At 41.2% G+C, this 20,406-nt stretch overlaps 1 protein-coding gene across 5 annotated transcripts in view; it reads left to right on the top strand.

Annotated features, from left to right (window-relative positions):
• NR3C2 (nuclear receptor subfamily 3 group C member 2) overlaps positions 1-20,406 on the top strand; it is a 189,919-nt gene that overhangs the window by 3,474 nt on the left and 166,039 nt on the right. For 3 of the 5 annotated variants that reach the window (XM_085058213.1, XM_085058214.1, XM_085058216.1), the window contains exon 2: positions 1,423-3,187. In XM_085058213.1, coding sequence (XP_084914339.1) covers positions 1,425-3,187 — 1,763 coding nt within the window. In that variant the 5' untranslated portion in view covers positions 1,423-1,424. Of the gene's footprint in view, positions 1-1,394; positions 3,188-20,406 lie in introns of those variants that run through there. The other 2 variants (XM_085058215.1, XM_085058212.1) reach the window with 2 other exon arrangements.

Below are 20,406 nucleotides of genomic sequence, written 5' to 3'. Positions count from 1 at the left end.
ATTAGGCTTGCTCAGCAGTTAAATCGGGGGTAGCTGATTGTCTGGGAGTGACTTTTTGTGGAATTAGGCACTTCTGTCTGAAAATTTTAGACTATAAGAATGTGATTTGATGTACATGATGATGTGAGACACATAATTCTAGGTTCTAATAAAATTTGTGCTTGAGGGGAATGTAGGCATAGGGCTACAGTTCCAACTAAGTAAGGGCAAAGAAGTATTCAAGCCATTCATTTTAAGGTTTTTTGTTTTGTTTTTATAATTTTGCTTAAAATAGCGTAGTTAAGTAGTGTTAAGTAAAGGGGTTAAACACTAAGTTAAATGCTGGAATATGAATGCATTCTGAAAGGGAAAAAAGTATTTGCATAATACTGATATTGTAACTGCTGGCACTTGAGATTCCGCAGTTCTAATGATACTATGAGCCAAATCCTTAAAAAATTAGAAATTGTTACTTATTTGTGGTTTTCAGGTTATTGGAGACTAGATCATGCATATTGCTCCCTACCTCGAGAGAGCGGCATGTGGGATGGGAGGGGTTTTTTAGGGTCCATTTTAGAACAAGGTTTACTTTTCTTTATATATTCCTCTTGCTGGCTGCCATGGAGGTTTGCAGAATTGGCAGAATTGTGGATCCATTTAATAGCTATGCATTCGCACCTAGTCTGATCCCCTTCCTCTGTGGCAGAAATGTTTCCTATTGAGCTTCTGTCCTACTTCTCTCCCCACACCTTCATGTCTCCTTGGGAGGTTTTACTAGAAGTTTGTATAGCTGGGAAGGGGCAAGTCAGCTGCCTCAGAACTGCTGGCTCTTTCTAAAGCATCCTGTGTTTCACTGGGTGGTGAGGATGATGAAGGGAAAGCCCCTTGCTTTGCTGTCTTTGTAGCATGACAGTGGAAGGTCCTTGGGGGAGCAGAGCTATAATGAGCAATTTCCAGTGGGTTTGCATCCTGCCTACCGCCAGCATGTCCTTTCAGGACCTCTGTGGACCCCCTCCTTCCTTACTCCCCCTTTCCTTTTTTCCTGCCAGGTCCTTGGGTGAGGGACAGCCCCTGGTGCAACTGGCACTGGCCACGGGGCTGTGGCTAGCGAGGGTGGGTGGTTGTGCTGATGTTGCCAAGCCATTCCTTTTGGGGCAGGGCTGGGAGCAATAATTTGGGTGTTTCCTAACTGCTGAGCCATTTTCTCCCTGAACCCAAAGGGCTGTCATATCCATGAGACCTTTTCGCTCAGTTTGATTGAAATTGGACAAATGGTTGAGAGATGATGGATGGGGCAGGGAAATGGGACTGGCAGGCAGAGAGAGAGAGGAGGATAGACAGAGAGAGCGGATATGCCTTGTTTCCTTAGGAAATTAGGAAATTTCCTTAGGAAGTCACACTGTCCTGTCATTAATTTTACTTTTTTGTATATGTCTTTGCTAGTTATGGAGACAAAAGGATACCACAGCTACCCAGAAGGCTTAGATATGGAGAGACGGTGGGGTCAAGTTTCTCAGTCTGTGGAGTATTCTTCCATAGGTGCTGGAGAGCAGACTGATGACAGTAACTACATGGAGATTGTAAACGTAAGCTGCGCCGCCGGCACCTTCGCGAACAGCAGCGCTCAAGGAAACAGCAAAGAAAAACCTGAGCTACTCTCCTGCCTGCAGCAAGACAACAGCCAGCCTGGTCTTCTGCCCTCTGACATCAAAACTGAAACAGAGTCCAAGGAGCTGTCGGCAACGGTGGCCGAATCCATGGGTTTATATATGGATTCGATACGAGACGCCGATTACCACTACGATCAGCAGAATCAGGGGAGCCCGGGAAAGATCTACCAGAATGTGGAGCAGCTGGTGAAGCTCTACAAGGAGAATGGCCATTGCTCCTCTCCCCTCCACAGCGCCAGCAGGCCCTTGAGGTCTTTGATGTCGGACTCTGGGAGCGCTGTGAACGGTGGTGCCATGCACACGATTGTCAAAAGCCCCATCATGTGTCAAGAGAAGAGCCCCTCGGGCTGCAGCCCTCAGAACTTGGCCTCCTCAGTATGCAGTCCTGCGGGAGTTAACTCCGTGTCCTCAACTACTGCTAACTTTGGGAACTTTGCCATGCACAGCCCCATCGGGCAGGGAACCCCTCTGTCGCGCTCGCCGAACGTTGAGAGCCGGGGCTCTATGTTGCACAGCCCCACGCACGTGAGCAACGTTGGCTCTCCGCTTTCCAGCCCTCTCAGTAGCATGAAGTCGCCGATTTCCAGTCCTCCCAGTCACTGCAGTGTGAAATCTCCTGTCTCGAGTCCCAATAATATCACTATGCGATCTTCTGTGTCCAGTCCTGCAAACCTGAACTCCAGGAGCTCCATTGCCAGCCCTTCCAATGCCAATAATAGGTCCACTCGTTCTAGTCCAGCGGTTAGCACTGTGGGATCATCCATCTGTAGCCCCGTAAACAACTCCATAGGGTTCCCGCCTTGCGGCACACCAGCTGGACCTAGCAGAAGCCAAGATACCGTTCCTAGTCCAGAAGCAAAAGACAAGGGTGCTCAAGAACTCGCGTTTCCTAAGATGGAGGAAATGAAGAACGCCATCTCCAACAGCAGCCAGATGAACCTTGTTCAGTTCATAAAGCCCGAGCCAGACGGGTCCTTCGGCAGCGCCTGCATCGGTGACAGCAGCAGCAAAATAAACTCCGATTCCCCCTTTTCAGTACCAGTGAAGCAAGAGTCGGCCAAACATCCTTGTTCTGGTGCCTCCTTTAAAGGGAATCAAACAGTAAATCCTTTCCCATTTACAGATGGCTCGTATTTTTCTTTTATGGATGACAAAGACTATTACTCTCTTTCTGGGATTTTAGGACCACCTGTTTCTTCATTTGATGGAAATTGTGAAGGTAGCGGTTTTCCAAATCCAGGCCTACGTGTGGGGATTAAGCAGGAGCCTGATGATGGCAGCTATTACCAAGAAAACAGTATACCATCCTCTGCCATTGTGGGTGTAAATTCAGGTGGACAGTCATTTCACTACAGGATCGGTGCCCAGGGCACGATATCCTTGTCGCGGCCGGTTGCTCGAGAGCAGACATTTCAGCACTTGAGCTCCTTCCCTGCTGTCAGCACGCTCGTGGAGACCTGGAAGTCGCATTCAGAGTTGGCATCCAGAAGAAGTGATGGGTATCCAGTTCTAGAGTACATTCCAGAAAACGTGTCCAGGTGAGCTGCAAATTACTACTTCTTTTGGTTTTTTTTTCCTTTTTGTCTCCTCATTTTTTTTCTTTTTCCCCGTGGCATTAAACAAACAAGGCACGAATTAAAATGAGGACTGGGGTGGTATTTCTCAGTCTGATGTGTAATTCTTTGCTTGAATTTCAGTTATTATTAGATTTGTTGCTATCCTGCTGTATTTTACTCTGCCTTTAATAAAAACAAAAAGTGCTGGTTTTAATATTTAAGGAGAACATATTATATTCTGTTATTAGGTTTGAAGGTATAGCTTTAGTATGTTTATGAGCTCTTACTACTACAAATGTTGTTTTTCCCATAATGAGAGCTTAGTAAAATTGCTCTCTTGTGTCCTATAATGGTTATTCTTTCTTAGCTAGTGCTTGAATGTGTTGTACCTCAGATGAAAAGTTGAGATGAGGATAAGAAAATGATAGTGTCAGGAATCTGTTTTTGTGAAGAAGTACAGTTCTATGTTTGCGCTGGACTTTAACTGGTTAAGTTTAAAAAACTAAACGTTACAAGCCTGTGGCAACATATTATTTCTGTATTTTAACTGTAGGAACATTTGGTTTGTATATATAGAAAAATGTCTCCAGAAGGAGGAGGGCTGTTAAAATTTGATGCATTTGAAAGGGAGAAAATGGATAAACTGATCTCCTCACTTTTGGTGAAAGAGAAATAAGCAAGTGTCATCTGAATTTGGGTTTCTTGGCTGATCCATGGCAGCGAGTCCTTCTTCAAGCAGGTGTCCATGTATCTTGTGAGGCATGCTTACTTTCCTAAATCATCTAGTTTCAGAGTCAGTAGAACAAGTTATGAAGCGCCTCTGACACCATGACTGAGTTAGGATGGTTGCATAGCCTCTCCATGTATCCAGCAGGCTCACCAGAGGCTTGTGCTAAAGCTCAAATAGCCAGTAACAGATTGGCATTTACCTTTCTCAAGTATTTTTTAGCTCATGATGAGCTATGCAGCTGCCCTTGGTGAATGAAGCATCTGCCTTATTCTTGGAATGGGGTGAGGAGGATGCGTGGTGTTTTCCATATTTGTATGATACTACAGATTTCTGAAAATAGTGTTGCAGTGAAAAACATAATATCTAAAATAATGGTGCTTTCCAGGAGGGAAATCAGCCTATCTACCCATAAGGGAAAAAAAAAAGACTTCAACTGTTTCTATTTTATTCGCAATTCTGTCCAGCACTGCTAAAATCTTTGTATTTTGTAGGCCATACTTTATTTTTTCTTTGGCCATTTCCAATAGGGTTTTGAAAAAGAATGCACTTTTTCATATAGTCAGCTTGAAAGGGCTGTATCCCATCATCATGCTGAACTTCGAATGTAGCTGGATATTTGTTATCATCCAGTCTTGACTTAAATGTACTTTCTTGGATTAAAGAAGAAAGAGTTACTGTTTTCTGGTTATTTTACCTGATGAAATTTTCATAAAATGCATTATTTATATAGTGAGAAAAGTTCACCAGAAGGCTGATGGAATGCCTGAATATAAAGACCTGATATTTTACTGCCTTTGTGGCTGAGCACTGTTGCTTGGGCAGGTGGCTCCTGCCTGCTGTGAGAGCTCTTGTGCGACTGAGTGCTTGCGCTGAGTCAAGGCTGTCATCCATTGCAGGGGCAGGCAAAATAACCAGGGAAATGCAGGTAGGAGCATGGTTGCCACCAATAGTTGTGTTTGGAGTGACAGTTTCTCATAAGGCTTTTAAAGGAGTCTTTCTGATCTGACATTAGTCCATGGTAGCTCTAGACCAGTGAATGGATAATCTGTGTAATCAGACTTGATGTTGACATAGGCCGGGTGCACTTTTCTGTCTTTGTTCTCTAAGCTGGTATCTGTAGGATGTGCAGGTGAGTGTAGCTACTACATTGCAGGATTGAAATCCTGAAATGTTTGGTGCTCAGAGCTGTTACGTGTGGAATTCTGTTCAGGTGATGGAGATCTGCAGGGTTGCGACACTTGTGGCATCCTGATCTGTACTCCAGATTAGGACATGTGTCATCATTTCAAATCTCCTAACTCAACCCCATTATTTAACTAAATGTTGCTCTTAATCTGCTTGGCAATGGCTCTGTGCCAGCAGGTGCAGCCAGGGACCTGTGCAAAGCCCTTAAAATTTTCAAGGGAAATTCGTGTAGAGATTATTTTAGCAGTGCAGATTTGACTGCAGAGGTGCCTGGTGAGATATTTGTCTGCTGGTGAGACAAGTCATAACGACTCAACATAGGATTTCACACGTGTTAAAACTCAGCTGTTAAAACTCATGTTATTGAACCTCGGACTGATCTTTATTTTTCTCTTAATTTCTGCGCTGTCTTGTAGCTAGAACAGAGGAAATCATGCTCAAGTTGGTGCTCTGAAGTGTTGTAATAAAACACACATAGCTTAAAACCATGCCAGACCCAACATCCCAAGGTTGGGTTTCAGTTGTCCCATATCCATGTGGTACGTGGATTGCAAAATACCTCTTCCTTCGTGTCATCAGAACATCAGCATCACACCTCTGTCCTCTACATCTAAACCAGATCCTTGCTGTTTCCAGTCAGGTTTTTTTCTGATGTGTCAACCATATCAGGCATCACACATTTTACACACTTTTACAGCATGTGATTAACCCTTCAAAGTTTGCAATATTTTAAAGTTTCTGGTATTCTAAGTCTTCACTTTTTTTTTTTTTTTTTTTTTTTCCCCAGAGATACTAAGCTTGCAATATAAATGGCTGCAAGCAAATAATAGGGTGAAGGGAAAAAATAGGCTACATGGTTCTCTAAAGCCAGTAGATGACCAGCATGGAATATGTCTTGTTTTAGCAGCATTATTTTCTGAACCCTGATGTCATACCCTTTCTGAACTGCTTCAGACTTGCAGCTTACATGGTGGAAAGGAGTAGGTGGCCAAAAGAAGATGACTTTGACTTTTCACATTGATAATGAATCTTTAGACTATTACTGTATTTTTTTTTATATTAGAGTGTTCCCTTTCTTGAATCAGTTACACATGGTGGTAATGTCTAATAACCATAGTTGAGGCATTTAAATGCCTTGCTACCTTGCTGACTGTGCCAAGCACCCACTGCAACTAGAACATTTTTCTTTTTCTCCTCCAGTTACTTTTATTAGACATACACAGTTACGGTTCTTTTTAAGTTAGTTGCTAGTAACTTTTTTATAACATTGTGGCTTGTGGTGTTTGGAGAGCTAGAGCCTCTTAAGCAAAACCAAATTCCCTTATTCCCTTTTAAATATTTTTCTTCTGCTAATATGCATGCAGAACATGTCTTTGTTTTTGAAAGATTTCACATGTGTAATTTTTAATAAAGGGTGAATCATACTTGTCTGTCTGTGTGTATAGATTCCTCCCTCCATGAATGGCATTTCTAAGAAATACTGGTTTCTAAACTAAATAATAGCTAAGTGGGCTTGAAAAAGAAGGGATGTGCCATTGTGTGATGTCATTGATGAAAACCTACGCTAAGAATCCAGATGAGATTTCCCTTTAATGTGATCAGGGCTCATCTGAATTGGGGTGCTAGCCTAAGCCCCATGATTGTGCCAATTATATGATTTTCAGAATGGCCTAGGAAAATGTCATGGTTGCTTAAAACAACAGTAAAAATTGAGGAGGATGACCTTTCTGCTGCATTAGCTCTTACCTAAAGCTTCTTCTGCAAATGTGTCTTTTCCCTCTAATTTCCATATTAACTCATATATGTACACATACAGAAACAGAGGGCTGATACTCCTACTGTCATTTCTTCCTGGCAATTCCACTGGTGCAATCCAGTGTGGGAAGAATTCACAAAGTTTGATGTGCTGTTATTAAGAAAGTTTAGTGGTTTAATATGAGTTGCATATGTTTATCTATAATGATATTTCAAGAATTTTTATCAGACGTTGATAGTATTTTAGGGAGGACTTACGCCTATCTGTTCCCAAGCCATTCACATGTGTCAGTATTAATTTCATAGATGCCACTTGAAAAAGGCCCCCAAAAACTCTACCCCATCCAACCCAAAACCAGAAAGCAACCCAACAACTGATCTTGATTTACCTGTAGCCTTTACTGGCTTGAATGAGTGATTCTGGTTAAAATCTGATTTCAGGCTATTGCAAGTATTTTTGTAAATAAACTTTTATGTTAAATATTATCTAGAATAGTCACTTATCAGAATTATACCTGCCAGAAAGATAAAGGTCTGGTAAATATTATTTTTAGAATTTATGAATGGCCTTGACCTCTGTTTGCTGATGGACTTTATGAGAAAAGGACTGTGCTGTTAAAATACTCTCCGCTCGGCAGGACTGTTTTCCCCTTTATCTGCCCAAAAATTTTCTGTGCAAACCTTTTTCACAAATGAATTTCTAATATCATACACCATAGCCTTAAATCTGCATTTTTTCCTTCATTTCAACTTGAGAATGTGTACATGTTTTTGTAGGTTTTTGTATAATTTTGTGTGATTATTTTTTTCTTTTTAGCAGCTTTGGGTATAGTCTTGACACAACCGAGACCTCTGCATATTCTTTATTTCTGGCTAGAGAAATTAGAAGTCTGCATTAATATGTCAGACCGGGAGGTTGAAAGGTTCCCTTGGGCATACCAGCATGCACTGAACAGCCTTTTTACTTTCTGCAGATTTCTTTGTTGTTATTTTGGTGAGGTGCTTTTTGTAGAGGAGTTCAAAGTCTATATAAAGTATTTTCCCTTAAAATGTGACTGCAAATAATGCTTCATTTTCCCTTAACATGATACACATTCATTGACTCCTGTGCTGTGGCAGGGAGAAGTCCACATTACTGGAATATTGTGTTTCATAAATGGGTGGATCTTCCACATCTGGGGAAAGAAGGACTCCCTTGTCAGTCTGGGTGCCAGTATCTAGGGCTTGGTTGTTTCTTTTTGCAGGGGTAAATAATGTTGTGTATTTCCAAAATGTTTCAATTGCTGGTTAATACCACTAAGCTTTGCAGTACTTTGCTACTGAAAATCAGTTTGCTGTATTATATATTCTGGTAGTAGCTAATAGTTGTTGCCTAGTTTTTGTATCACTTTTGGTGACATGGAATCTCACTATGATAACCTTCTTTTGATGGTCTTCTGACAAAGGGGAAGGTGGGGTCACCTTCAATGCACAGATTTTAGCAAGCATAAGAAATTTTGATTGTGTGTTTTCCAACAGTATGGTTCAGTCCGTTTTCCTGAGGACTGGAAGACACAGAAATTCGCACTGTATAAAAATGTTCCTGTCCTATTTTATGTGATGTGTGTTGCAGCAAGGCAGGCAAGCAATGCTCAGGGATTGCTGCAGCAGATGCAGTGCTCGTGCAGTACTCATGTTGTCTGCAGAGGGAGTAAATTGTTAAGTTGTGGTTCAATAACCTGGCCTTACTCAACCAGCACTTAACGTTAATGGAGCTACAACCTGCTGCGAAGTGCTCTGCCCGGCTGAATCAGATTTCTAGGTACTTACTGGTGCTTTGCTGATGCCAGGCTGGAGCAGTGGCTGCTGTTGGGTGTCACTTGTGGCTGAACAATGTATTGTTTGCAGTGGTGATGATACTGTGTTGGGCCATGCCTTGTCTGTTCTGGTGTTGGTTTTGCCCTTTAATGGGGTGTGTTGTATGTGAGAGCCAGGTTGGGTTCCTGATCCAGTTCACTCTGAAGCTCTAAAAAACCAACAGGGCAGTGAAACTTGGTGAGCAGTGTGATGTGATACAGACATGAGAACAAATTAAAAGGATAGAAAAGGAACGGAGCCTATGAAATATCCCACATCTTTTTGGGATTATTATCTTTCTGCTAAAAGATAGTATGTTGTCAGGCCATGATCCCAACACTTATATTTTCAGGATATAGTTTCAAAAGGCGTTTTCTCTTTTTTAATTGTATGTATTGAGTCTTTGAACACAGTTGTAGGAGATGGAGTTAATAATGGGCTTGTTTTGACCAAAACTTCTTGGAGAGCAATTGAGTGCTGTGATTTGAGATCTCAGAGGTCAGAAAATACCACAGTTAAGGATGCATATAGAACTGTAACTTGTTCTCTGGCAAATGTGTCTTAAAATATGGCTGTCTAAGAGTGATAAAAATGGTCCAACGAGGAAACTAAAAAGAGTGTGTGAAAAACAGGTATTAAATCCATCTAAGTTTAGTACTTTTATCAGTTTTCACATGCAGCTGGTTGCTACACAGTGCCTGGTGCTCAGCATATGAATTACTTCGGTTGCAGTCTCCTCTGAGTGAGAGATCTGTGGAGAGAAAAAAAAAAGCAGTATTTTCGTCGGGTGCAATGGACCAGGTTCTTGCAGTGTTATTGGGCACGTCTGAATGCACCCTAAATAGACCATGGCATGATCTGAGTGCTCACTGCCCTCCTAGTGTAACCTGCAGCGGAAGGTCACCATCTGGTGGGCTCTCTGACAGCCCTCTGCTGCTGGAGCCACCTTGGGCTTGGTGCTGGAGGAGTCAGGCTGACCTTGGAGGAAGGCATACTTTTCTGGCTTACAGTGCAGGGGAAGGGCTCAGAGGTCAGGAAGTCCCTGTTTATCCATGCCAGCAATTCCCAGTGCTCCAGTACCACTGCGGCAGCAGGGGCCGCAGCATCTCCCCCTCTCTGCGGGGTTTGCGTGGGAGGAGGCACTCCCTCCTTGGACTTGGAAACAGGAGTGTTCTGGGCATCCGTGTTTTCTCCCCAGAATTTTACAAAAACCTTGAGAGTGGTTTACTTTCAGGGCAAAGTTTTCAAATAAATTGTCTCTTTAAATGGAAGGCTTTGTGACCTTTTTTGGGGTTGTGGGGTTTTTATTTGTTAGGGTTTTTTTGTTTGGTTGGTTTTTTCTTTTGGTTGTTTTTGTTGGTTTTGTTTTGTTTTGTTTCGTAGCTGAGGTTTAATAATGTGGTTTACCAGAGCTTAACAGGGTGTTTTCTGAAAGGAAGTGATCTGGGGGGGTTCTCTTTCTGTATTTTGCCGAAATCAGTGTTGAAGGATTTAAAACACAGAAAACAACACCACCACCCCCTGATCCCCAGAAACCCTCTCCCAAAACAACAACAGCAACAAAAAAAGTGCAGAAAAACAAATCTGTGCTGTTCATTCTGCATTCTTAAAAGTATAAGTAACACTGGTTTTATCTATACAGTACGTGAATAAGTCCTTTTGCAATATACCATTTCTTTACTGAATTATATTTTAGCAGAAGTTCCCACATTGCTGGTAGATCACAAAATAACTAGAATTTGATTTCTTTTTCTTAAACAATGAATTAAGCACCTGCAATTACATTAGAATTTGTTGTTAGCTGGCTGCTAAATTGAATTTCTCCAGATCTGCGATCTCTAAACTGCATATTGGCTTCATGAACAAACTGATAGCTTAAATTTCATATTTGGAGGTAGGGTTACTAGTTAATAATTACAGTTAATATAGAATGTTATTTTTTGAAAAGGAGAGAAAAAAAAGTAAATTTTTTTAGATCCTCTGAGCAGAAACAGAATCTAGTGTTTGTGGATAATATGTATAATGGCTTATAGGAATTTGTACGCTCCCCCAAGATGCATGGGTATACTGCTGATTGTGGTTAGTGATAATAATAGATCAAAGAGTTACAGCCCTGAGGTTAAAAAGCAAATTCAGACTAATTGCTGAATGTTTTTGACAATTTTTATATCACTTTGCTTGTTTCCATCCTCTCTCCTAAACAATACTTTCTACTTGAATCTGGAGGTGAAATAACTTTTTTGAATGAGCTTTCAGGCTAAAATTTGGACTGAATACATGAGTCTTTTATATTGTGCTTTTCATTCCATATCTGCTTTCGAGCGGTGTTACCCCAAGTTTCTAAAAGTGGCAGCTTCATAAACCAATCCCATGGCAATTAGGTTTTTGGAAAGAAAAAAGCAATTCAAAAAAATCTTACCATCTTTAATAATGTTTTCTGAATCTTTTGAGTTTGTGAGAATATCTTACTTACTTATTTTTGTGTGTGTGTATGACCCTTTTGGCTGCCTGTTTAGTCTTATGTCTGCAAAACAAAGCAGTATTTTAGAGGTTTATTTTGGGCAATGTAATCTATCAGTGGTCTAAGAACTTTTAATCAGGGGGTAGAATTGGGAATTAAGTTGTTTGTCCTGACCAGGATTTAGCCTGTCCCAGCTGCGGAACTGTAGAGTCTTGCTAGCATTTTTGGCAATGCTTTTCTGGATACTGTGCCGTGCTAAGATCGTCGTGCAGTCCTGCAAAACCCGTTGCTGCTGACTTTGTTTGTCTTGGATGTCTTTTGTTCACCAGCTCCCCTCCAGCACCTCTCTCACAGGGTCAGGATGGCACATGGAGCTGTCCGGGATTTGGCTCAGGAGTGCCCGTGGAGATGGGAGCCGTAACTGAGTAAGGCAGTGCTCTGCTCAATAAATTTCCACGTCGTGCTTTGCCTCTGTCTGGCAGATCCAGGCCACGCAGGGTAGGGGCAGGTGCTGAGTGTGGCTGTCCGAGCAGGGCCCACGGCTGCCGTGCATCCCCGCGGCTTGCGCAAGGAGCCGTGGCCGTGTACCCCGGCAGTGCGTCACCTGCCGTGTCCTCACCGAGACCTGTGCTCCCCGAGCCCTCTGCAAACGTGGTTTCGCAACCGGCGAGCCCCGGTTTACTCTGGCAGCGTCTCACCTTGGAAAATCAATTGTGTTTGTGTCTTTAGCTCTGCCTTCGTGCTGCTGCAGGGAGGAGAGTGGGGAGGGAGCTGTGCTTGCTGTTATAGAATGGGTTGGGTTGGGAAGGGATATCAAAGGTCATTGAATGCCAACACCCCTGCCATGGGCAAGGACACCCATGGGCAAGGACACCCAAGGACACCTGGTCTAGACTTCTGCTAGACCAGGTTGCTCAGAGCCCCATCCCACCTGGCCTTGAACACTTCCAGGGATGGGGCAGCCACAGCTGTTCTGGGCAGCCTGGGCCAGTGCCTCACCACCCCCACAGCAGAGAGTTTTTTTGTAATACCTAATCTAAATTACCCTCCTTCAGGCACAGCTGTTACCCATTGTCCTATCGCTGTGTGCCCTTGTAAAAAGTCCCTCTCCAGCCTTTTGCAGGTGATTCACCATATTCCCCAGTCAAACACCGCCTCTTGTCTGACAGGAGCAGTGCTGGAGGTGGGATGTGGTCTCCTAGTTAAGTTTTGTCAAGGTCACTGCCCTCAGACTAAGAACAGGAAAGGGATTGCTTCTGGAAGTGTCTTAAGTTTGGGGCACCACGACAGCAACCTTTCTTTTCCCTCAGGAGGCGTGAGTTCAAATATGAGCTTCTCCAAAAGGTCGGAGATCTCACTTTTAGCATTGCTGAAGACTTGTCTCTAGAAACCTGTCATGCACTTCAGCGTTTTTGAAGACTGGAGTGCCAGGGACCTTGCAAATGAAGGTGGGTGGGAAATTTGCACAGTTTCCAGGCAGACTATCTGAGCTGTCAGCTTCATTATTTTAAACTAAATTAGATTTGTGCTAGAGAGTGCAGTATGTTAGAGCGGTTAGAAAGCTCTTCCTCTAATGGCAGCTTCAGAGCTACTTTGCTAGATAAAACTGTGTTAACTTTCAAACTCATTTGGATAAATTAAAATAAAACAAAACAACCAAAACCTTGCACAGGTGTGGATCCTGGGATATGGGAAAACTCCCCAGAAAAAATCAGGAATTTCACTTGAAGACAATATACTTTAATGTTTGCCGTTTCTAAGGCTCAAGGTCCATTATTATTTTATTGTTTGGTAGAAACTGAAAGCGTCGTCATTTCTGGCCAGGGGATGCATGCTTCTGGACCACTGCAGATGGTCAGGAGTGCACTCCTGCAGCTCTCCCTGAGCCCAGCAGGGAGAGAACATGATGCCCTTGGGGATGCTGCAGTGGAGGTCATTTTCCCCCATTTCCTAAGGATTGCCCCCCCAGCTCATAGCCTGTTTGCTTGGATTTAGTGTACGCAGTGGGTTTGTTTTGTTATTTCCATTTTAAATTTGTTTGGTTTCAAGCACTAAGACTTTCTTATGTTAATAATTGAAAACAAATATTGGCCAATAAATATTTCTTAAGGATTAGAAAAAGTTACTAAACATGACTGGCTTGTCAAAATTCTGCATTGAACCTTTGTTGCAGACTGCCCTGCTGGAAAATCCATCAAGTAAACCCACATCGCTGCAGAATTAGCTCTACAAACCCTGCACAGCTTTACCATAGTCTTCCTTCAGATTTGCAGTGGCAAAAGAGAATTATTCCAGTTGATACAATTAGGACTTTTAAATCCTGATTTTTAATCTGGATCCATGTAAACTAGCTGGAAGATGAACAAAGTGTGGGGGGTTAGACATGTCAGCTTCTGCTCAGTGTATGGAAGTAAATGTTGGAAGTGGTCCAGAGCTTTATGGCTGCTGCCAACTAATGACATAAGATAATGTTGCAGTGAAACAATGCACTTGATTTGCATTTGTTTCCCAACTAACCTTTCTGATTCTTCAGACTGCTTAGAATTTGTGTTTCTGGAGATTTGACAGTAAAAAAAGGAGATTGGGCATTGAAAACTTCGAATGATTAAATATGCAGTAATGACAACTTCAAACTGCACATGCGGATAATGAGGTAAAGAATGGTTACTCACTTCATATTAAACCCATTTGGTGGAAGAAGCAAAGAGGACGAGTGTTTTGGATGGACTTGTTATTTTAAAAAGGGAAAAAAATCAGAGGAGCTAATGTATATAGAAATAGAAGTGAAACTCTAAATTGCTGATTTACTTTTTTTTTTATTTCTGGGATTAAAACTGCATCTATTATGGGTCTGCAAATTGTCCTGCATTTCTTTTCGAACATAAACAGAGTTAACTGTGTGCAGAAGGCTAATAACAGAGCTTGTAGGGTTTTGTTAACATTGTTATTTGGATCAGAAATTTGCTTTGGAGTGAATCTTCCAATTGCCACCATCTTCTGTCCTGTGGTTCGCATCACTGGGCAGCTGTGAGGAGAACAACCAGATATTTCTGAGCCATTCAGGGAATGAAAAAAGTACTCCAGGAGGTACCCAGGCCATTCCAGCCTCGACTTCTGCCTGTGGAACTCCTCTGGAGTTGGCCTGAAGCACAACCCTGGTGACACCTATAACTGGATGGTGGATTCTCAGGACTGACCGCTGCCCTCGGTAGGGCTCCTTTAATCGCGCCTTTAACGTAAGTGCTGCCTGCGTGTAATTGCATTTCCACCTGTTAGCTCAGGCATCTGTAATTGAGAAAAGATTCAGAGTTACAGGCAGAGGAAATTATTCCACAGAAAAATCAGAGCCACTGTTTTCAGCAGATGTGTTTGTTCATAAGTTGTGACCAGAATGAGCAAAGCACCTACTTACTCATCCTTCACCGCAATCTAGAAATCCTAAAAAAAGCTGAATTAAATCCTGGAAGTAGGAAATGAAACTAAAGTGACAAATAAGCTGCATCCTTTTTTTTTCATGAAGTGAATTTCACTTCTTTTCAGCTAGATACAGATATTCTCATATTTATTATAATACTAATCTCTAAAGGCAAACAGAATTGTTTTGATTATAGGCAGCTGCCTTAAGTATTTACAAGCAGCTGTAAGTTAGGCAAACAAATTTAATAACTTACAATTGTCATTTCAGGAAAAAAAAGCTACTTTGTGGATCAATAAATTCTTGTAAAGTAAACCTATTGATTTGCAGCTAATTGGATATTGTGGATGTCTGATAAATTAATTTTAATATGAGGCTAACTGAGTTGACTAGGTGATGTATTAGTGGTTGTAAATGACTTACAGTCATTAAGTCTATTTATAAGATAGGTTTATAACTCTTTTTTCCTGTAGCTATCTTAATTTCTAATGAATCAGCAGTGTAATACCAGGGTCCAGGAGACTTCTGAGCTCACAAGAGAAGCTTCATGCTTTTCTTATTTTCATACCCTCCACACTGTGACAAGCAAGATACTCCATGTCCTCCACTAATTGTTCCATGTCCTTCCACGTGTAGTAGCCCTTCCTATGATCTCAAGATGCTTCAGGTTCTGCTTGCTTCAGCACAAACACCTGATATTGTGCTTATTAAAAGAAAGTCTTACTAAGGTTGTAGCAAGGTCCATGTTGCTGCACAGGAGCTGGATTCTCCCTCTGCCATGCTCATGTTCCAAACTGGAATGCTCCAAGGCACAAGAGGGTGGCAGCCCCAGCTGTGGTTTTTGGTGATAGCAGTGGTGGGGATCAGTACGTGTTCATGGGGGCTTCTTTATGCCAGGGCTGGTAGCACAGGCATTTATAGTTCTTTCCAAATTTTGCCTGGGGTAAAATTCAGCTTGCACTGATCTAACTACGTAGGAAGAGTTGCTGCTGGTTGGGCTATATATTGGCTTTTCTCCATCACACAGCGTGCCCCAAACTCAGAGGTGGTATTGATGTTGGCATGACTTATATCAGTAATTTAATACAACTGAATGCAATTTTCTTGCTGAGTTAAAAAAAAAAAAAAAAAAAAAATTATTCAGGACCAAATAGGAATGAGCTTGGGATCAGGAATGCAGGGGAATAAGAAATATGATCTAATGGAAAAGACGAGAAGGATTCCAGGAGCAAGGAGAATAGCAGGTATTGGCACGACAGGATGTAAGTTCAGTATAGTGCACTAGGTCCTAGGAAAGCTTGTGGTTTTGTCTGACATGACTAAAAATTAGGAATATTCAGCATCTCATCACTTAGGATTGCAAGAAATAGCTTTGACTGATGTTATAGATATATTTAACGAAATCAGTTTGAAGGACAGCAGTAAATACACAAATATTTCCCATTTATTGGTTTTGCTACAGTCTAGGCTTTTTCTGGTGTTTCACATGGGCAGATGAAGGTACCCTGTATCTCTGAACTGGACATGAGAGCTGACAGTGAAATTTGTTAAATCATATGCTGTTCACAAAAACATAAAAATAATATACCACTTGTAGAAGGCTCTGCATTAACATTGTAGCTTTTTTTTTTAATGAAATTTTCATAAAACCAAAGAAAAGAGCAGAACTTTGTTACTTTGTTTGCACTGCTAGCAGCGTCCAAAATACTAATGCTGTTACGGGTCTCATAAGGTAACTACATATCTAACTCTTAATTATATTTCTATATTACGTCAGGTCTGTGCATTAGGAAAGTGAGATGTCAAGAGGAAATTTAGGTTGGGACTTCTCCGCCAAGTCCCCAGTGCTCCCACCAGCAGCTTAGTATGAATGAGTCTGTTTCTTTAAAGACTCGAAGTAAATATTGAATAGGGTTTCCTAGCAACATTTGTAAGGTTAAGTAAAAATCAGCCTTGCCAGGTGTTGCTTCCAGAGCACACTAGCCTTTCTATTTCGACATTTATACTTTCAACACATTATCTGCAGTATGAAATGCTGAACAGAATCTGAAAGTATTGTAAATAGAAAATTTTGCAGAATCATATGTCCAAGGGCAAGTCAGCTGAAATATTATTTTTACTTTGGGACGCAGTTTTTCTTTTGCTGTGTATTTGTACTGTACTTAAACTAGTGGGGACAAACCTTATTTGGCTTCTGCAAGTATTAACTGTAGATATGTGTGTGTATATTAAAAACACAGTAATAGAAGCCACTGTTTAAGCCTGCTAAAAAAGAGTTCTTATTTATTATTGGTTTTTTTCATAGAAAACAAAGAAGTCATGTGTGTATCCCAGCTGATCTCATGAGTTTTCAGGGGTCTGAGATACAGGTGGTAGAATCTCTTTCAGAAATTCTGATTTTTCTTCAGCTTTGATTTATACTGACAGGATAGAAGATCAGAATACTTTCTACAATGAGGTAAAAGTAGAGGTTTCCTGTTATTTCCTGTTATTCCTGCTTGGTAAATTGCATGCAAGGCTCTCTGCACAGGTGCTTTGGGATGTGTAAGAGGTGTGTGTGTGGCTGTGGTATGCCTGTTGGGAGTAGGGTAGTTCCCCCCTGAGAAACACAGAAAGCTGGAATTTAGGTTAGCCCAGGATAGACAGATAGATAGATATCGGAGGGGAGCAAGGAATGGAAAAATTTGGTTGGCTGCTTCTAGTCCTAAGTTTTTGAGTCTATAAATAGAGTCTATCAGAATATTTCTAGTTAGTTCTGGGGAAAGTCAGCTGCTGTGCTGGGGATTGGCTGTGATCCCAGAATGAGGAGGGGAAGGGAAAAAAAAAGAATGATAGGAGGCCTATTGAAAATCTACCAACAGACACCAGTGAAATTGAGAAACTGGAAGATGCTGTATTTGGGATTCAGTTTATTTTCCTGCAGCCTGTGTCAGTGCCGGATGCTCTGCAGAGCGACTCTCTCTCTGTAGGCTGCTGTGAGTTTCTGAGTTAGCCAAGCCCAGCAGGCAGGTCCAACCCGCCAGGGTTCATAGTTCAGAAGCCAGGACTATAGCCTGACAGCAGGAATAAGCATGGCAGTATAAGGAAGCAGCATATTGCCCTCATTTCATGCTGCAGTGACGAGCCTGAGCAGCCTGCCTTCTCTCTGGGTTAGATGCCTTGTATGAAGCGAAACAGAGAAATGAACCCAAAAGCTGAATTTCGAGTTAATAAAATCAAATTACTGTGTAAACTGTGACTTTTTCAAATATACATAGAAAGGTCTTGATGGTAATTCAGAGTGCAAACTAGTTGAGGTGTATTATGATACCAGAAATAGACATTTAAGGGAGTCATGATGAGCTTTGCAAACAGTTGAGATGCTTTCTAGGAAATGTAAATGATACACTCGAAAAATATTCTGAGTTGAGATTCAAACACAATGTACAGCTAGAGTATAAATAGCTAGTAAGTTTAAAAAAATACAGTATTTTTAGAAGGTTCTTCAGTAACAGTAATAGATAACCTTACAGCAAAACTCCTTCTACCATCCCTGCCCCCAGCCCTGTAACCACAGAAGAGTGATCCTTCATACTATAAGTGGAAAAAGTAGCTTTGGTCAAATAAACAGCATTATGAAGGTAAGCTGAACCAGAGTTCTCAGAGGAGCATTTATTCACATGTCAGGGTTCATAGGAGCTGAAATTATCTGAGCAGTAAATGAGCTTTTCCAGTGCTGAATTAATCCCAGAAATATCTGTGCTCACATTGGAAATAAAAATGTTCATGACAACAGTTTTGCTGCTCAGGCTTTGCTAGCAACTCGTTTTTTCCTTCGTCATTTTTCAGGAGTCAGAGAAAGGGGTTATATTGAATATTTATGGCAGGGGAGAAAGGGGTAGAGCGGTGTCAGTGTTTCCCCATAGGTCTGTGTTGCCTTGGATGTCCATTCATGTCCTGTACCAGTAAGATGCTTGCTGCTTCCAGGTTTGCATAAACATTAGATAACAAGACCCACCCATGTTTAACTTTGTTTCATTTTTGTTGGGTTTTTTAAAACAAATTTAATACCTTTTTCTCATCTTTGTGTTTGTAATAAATTGTGAAACTTATTAAGCAGTTTTAGCTCTGCATCAGTAGGTTCTTCAGTTTCTCTGTATTGGAATAAAATCTTGCACTAAATGACTTCCTGAGCTCTCTTACTAGGTTTTTTTGATTATTTAAATATTAATAGCAGCAGAACCATTTTAGACATTGTTGAGTGATTTGAAATGGACACGTGTAGGTAAAATTTTCCTGGGGTAGCACAGAAAAAGGCATATTTTTTTTTTGAGGAAAGGATGTCGATAAATACTTTGCTTTTGATACTTCTTGAAGAAGATTGGGTAAAATGGTAAAGAACTATATATTTTTATCGCACTGAGATGTGGGAAAACAGCTCCTTAAAAATATCCAAAGAATGTCTTACCATTTGAATTAACAAGGAGAAAAATCTGTCAGGAAGTTGAAATCTGCCCTCATGAGAATTGATGACCATTCCCACTCACTTTCCATTATTATACCAGTGTTATACCAGGTGATGGCAGTGGGAATTAAAACTCTTAATTTATTGTGACCATGAATTTTTCATTGAAGAAATGCTGAGAAAGAGCTCATCTATGGAGGGAGGAGGGGAAAATCAACCTGTGTATGGCCAAGGTAGATTTAATTTGGAATAATGCACTAAATTTGAAAAAACCTAACAATGTCAGCTATCTGTGTTGGAGAGGCCCCAGGAATATTTCAGCTTGCAGTTTCATTTGTCAAAAACTGAGAAATTGGAAACAGAAGATAAACAACGTATTAATATTTTATTACTTTTTGGAATAAAGTTCTGTCATGTGTTTGGAAACTTTATTGAAATATTGGTCTCATTAGAAGAAGCAGCTCAAATTGACATTAACTTTTCATTGTGCTACTTGTTAATTTGGATTTTGCAAACCAGTGTGATAAATTGATCTGGAATGAAACTGAAATAGAGTTCTAAAATGATCCTTGTAAATAGGTCTGATGACAGCAGGTGTTTTGCCCCTTTCCAGAGCAGTACATTTAGATGTATGTCGCTTACCAAAATAAAGAACCCAAAACCCAAAGGAAGCCCCAAGCCCCCTCCAAAAGTTAAATCAGCTCTGGATTTAATGGTGAATTGTAATTCACATTTTCTGAAATAGCATCTGCTCAAAGTTTCAGAAGCAGACAGAATTGTGTCTTTAGAGGGAGGATTTGATCTCGCATCAGTTAGAGTCCTGACAGCTTCTCCTGACACGTTGCTTGATGCATGGTCTGGCAGACAGGCTCCTGCATGGAACTTTCTTACTTGCAGCAGTGGCCCCATTAAAATCAGTGGGACTGGCCACATTAAAAAGGCTGCTGCAGGTTGAAAGTTTCCAGCTTTTCTAACTTACATCAACTGTTTTATATTATGCTTTTTTCCTGAGTTGTTCTGGCACTTTGATTCTTGTCATTCACAGCATGCATCTTTTCACACTCCCAATGCCTGACTGTGATGGCTTGAATCCTTCATTATTTTGTGATTAATTGTAGAGATACAAACATTATCAAATCAAAATCCCCGAAAGGCCTCTTTTAAAGGATCAGCCTAGCTTTTTGATTGAGCTGCCCCACAAATTACTTATCTGGTGGCTGTGTGGTTTTTAACATCCTGCTAAATTTGGAACAAGTCCATTAAATACTTTCTGCAATATCTGGGGAATAGAAAAGCTTGATAAGTTATTTCGTCCATTGCTTGGGTCAAGCCTTTAAAGAGATGGCAATGCTATGTTGAATCCATTAAGTAGGAA

Source organism: Lichenostomus cassidix, chromosome 4 (genome assembly GCF_008360975.1).
Source record: "Lichenostomus cassidix isolate B80296 chromosome 4, HeHo_3.0, whole genome shotgun sequence".
Lineage (NCBI taxonomy): Eukaryota > Metazoa > Chordata > Aves > Passeriformes > Meliphagidae > Lichenostomus > Lichenostomus cassidix.
This window is presented reverse-complemented; position numbering and strand designations above follow the sequence as displayed.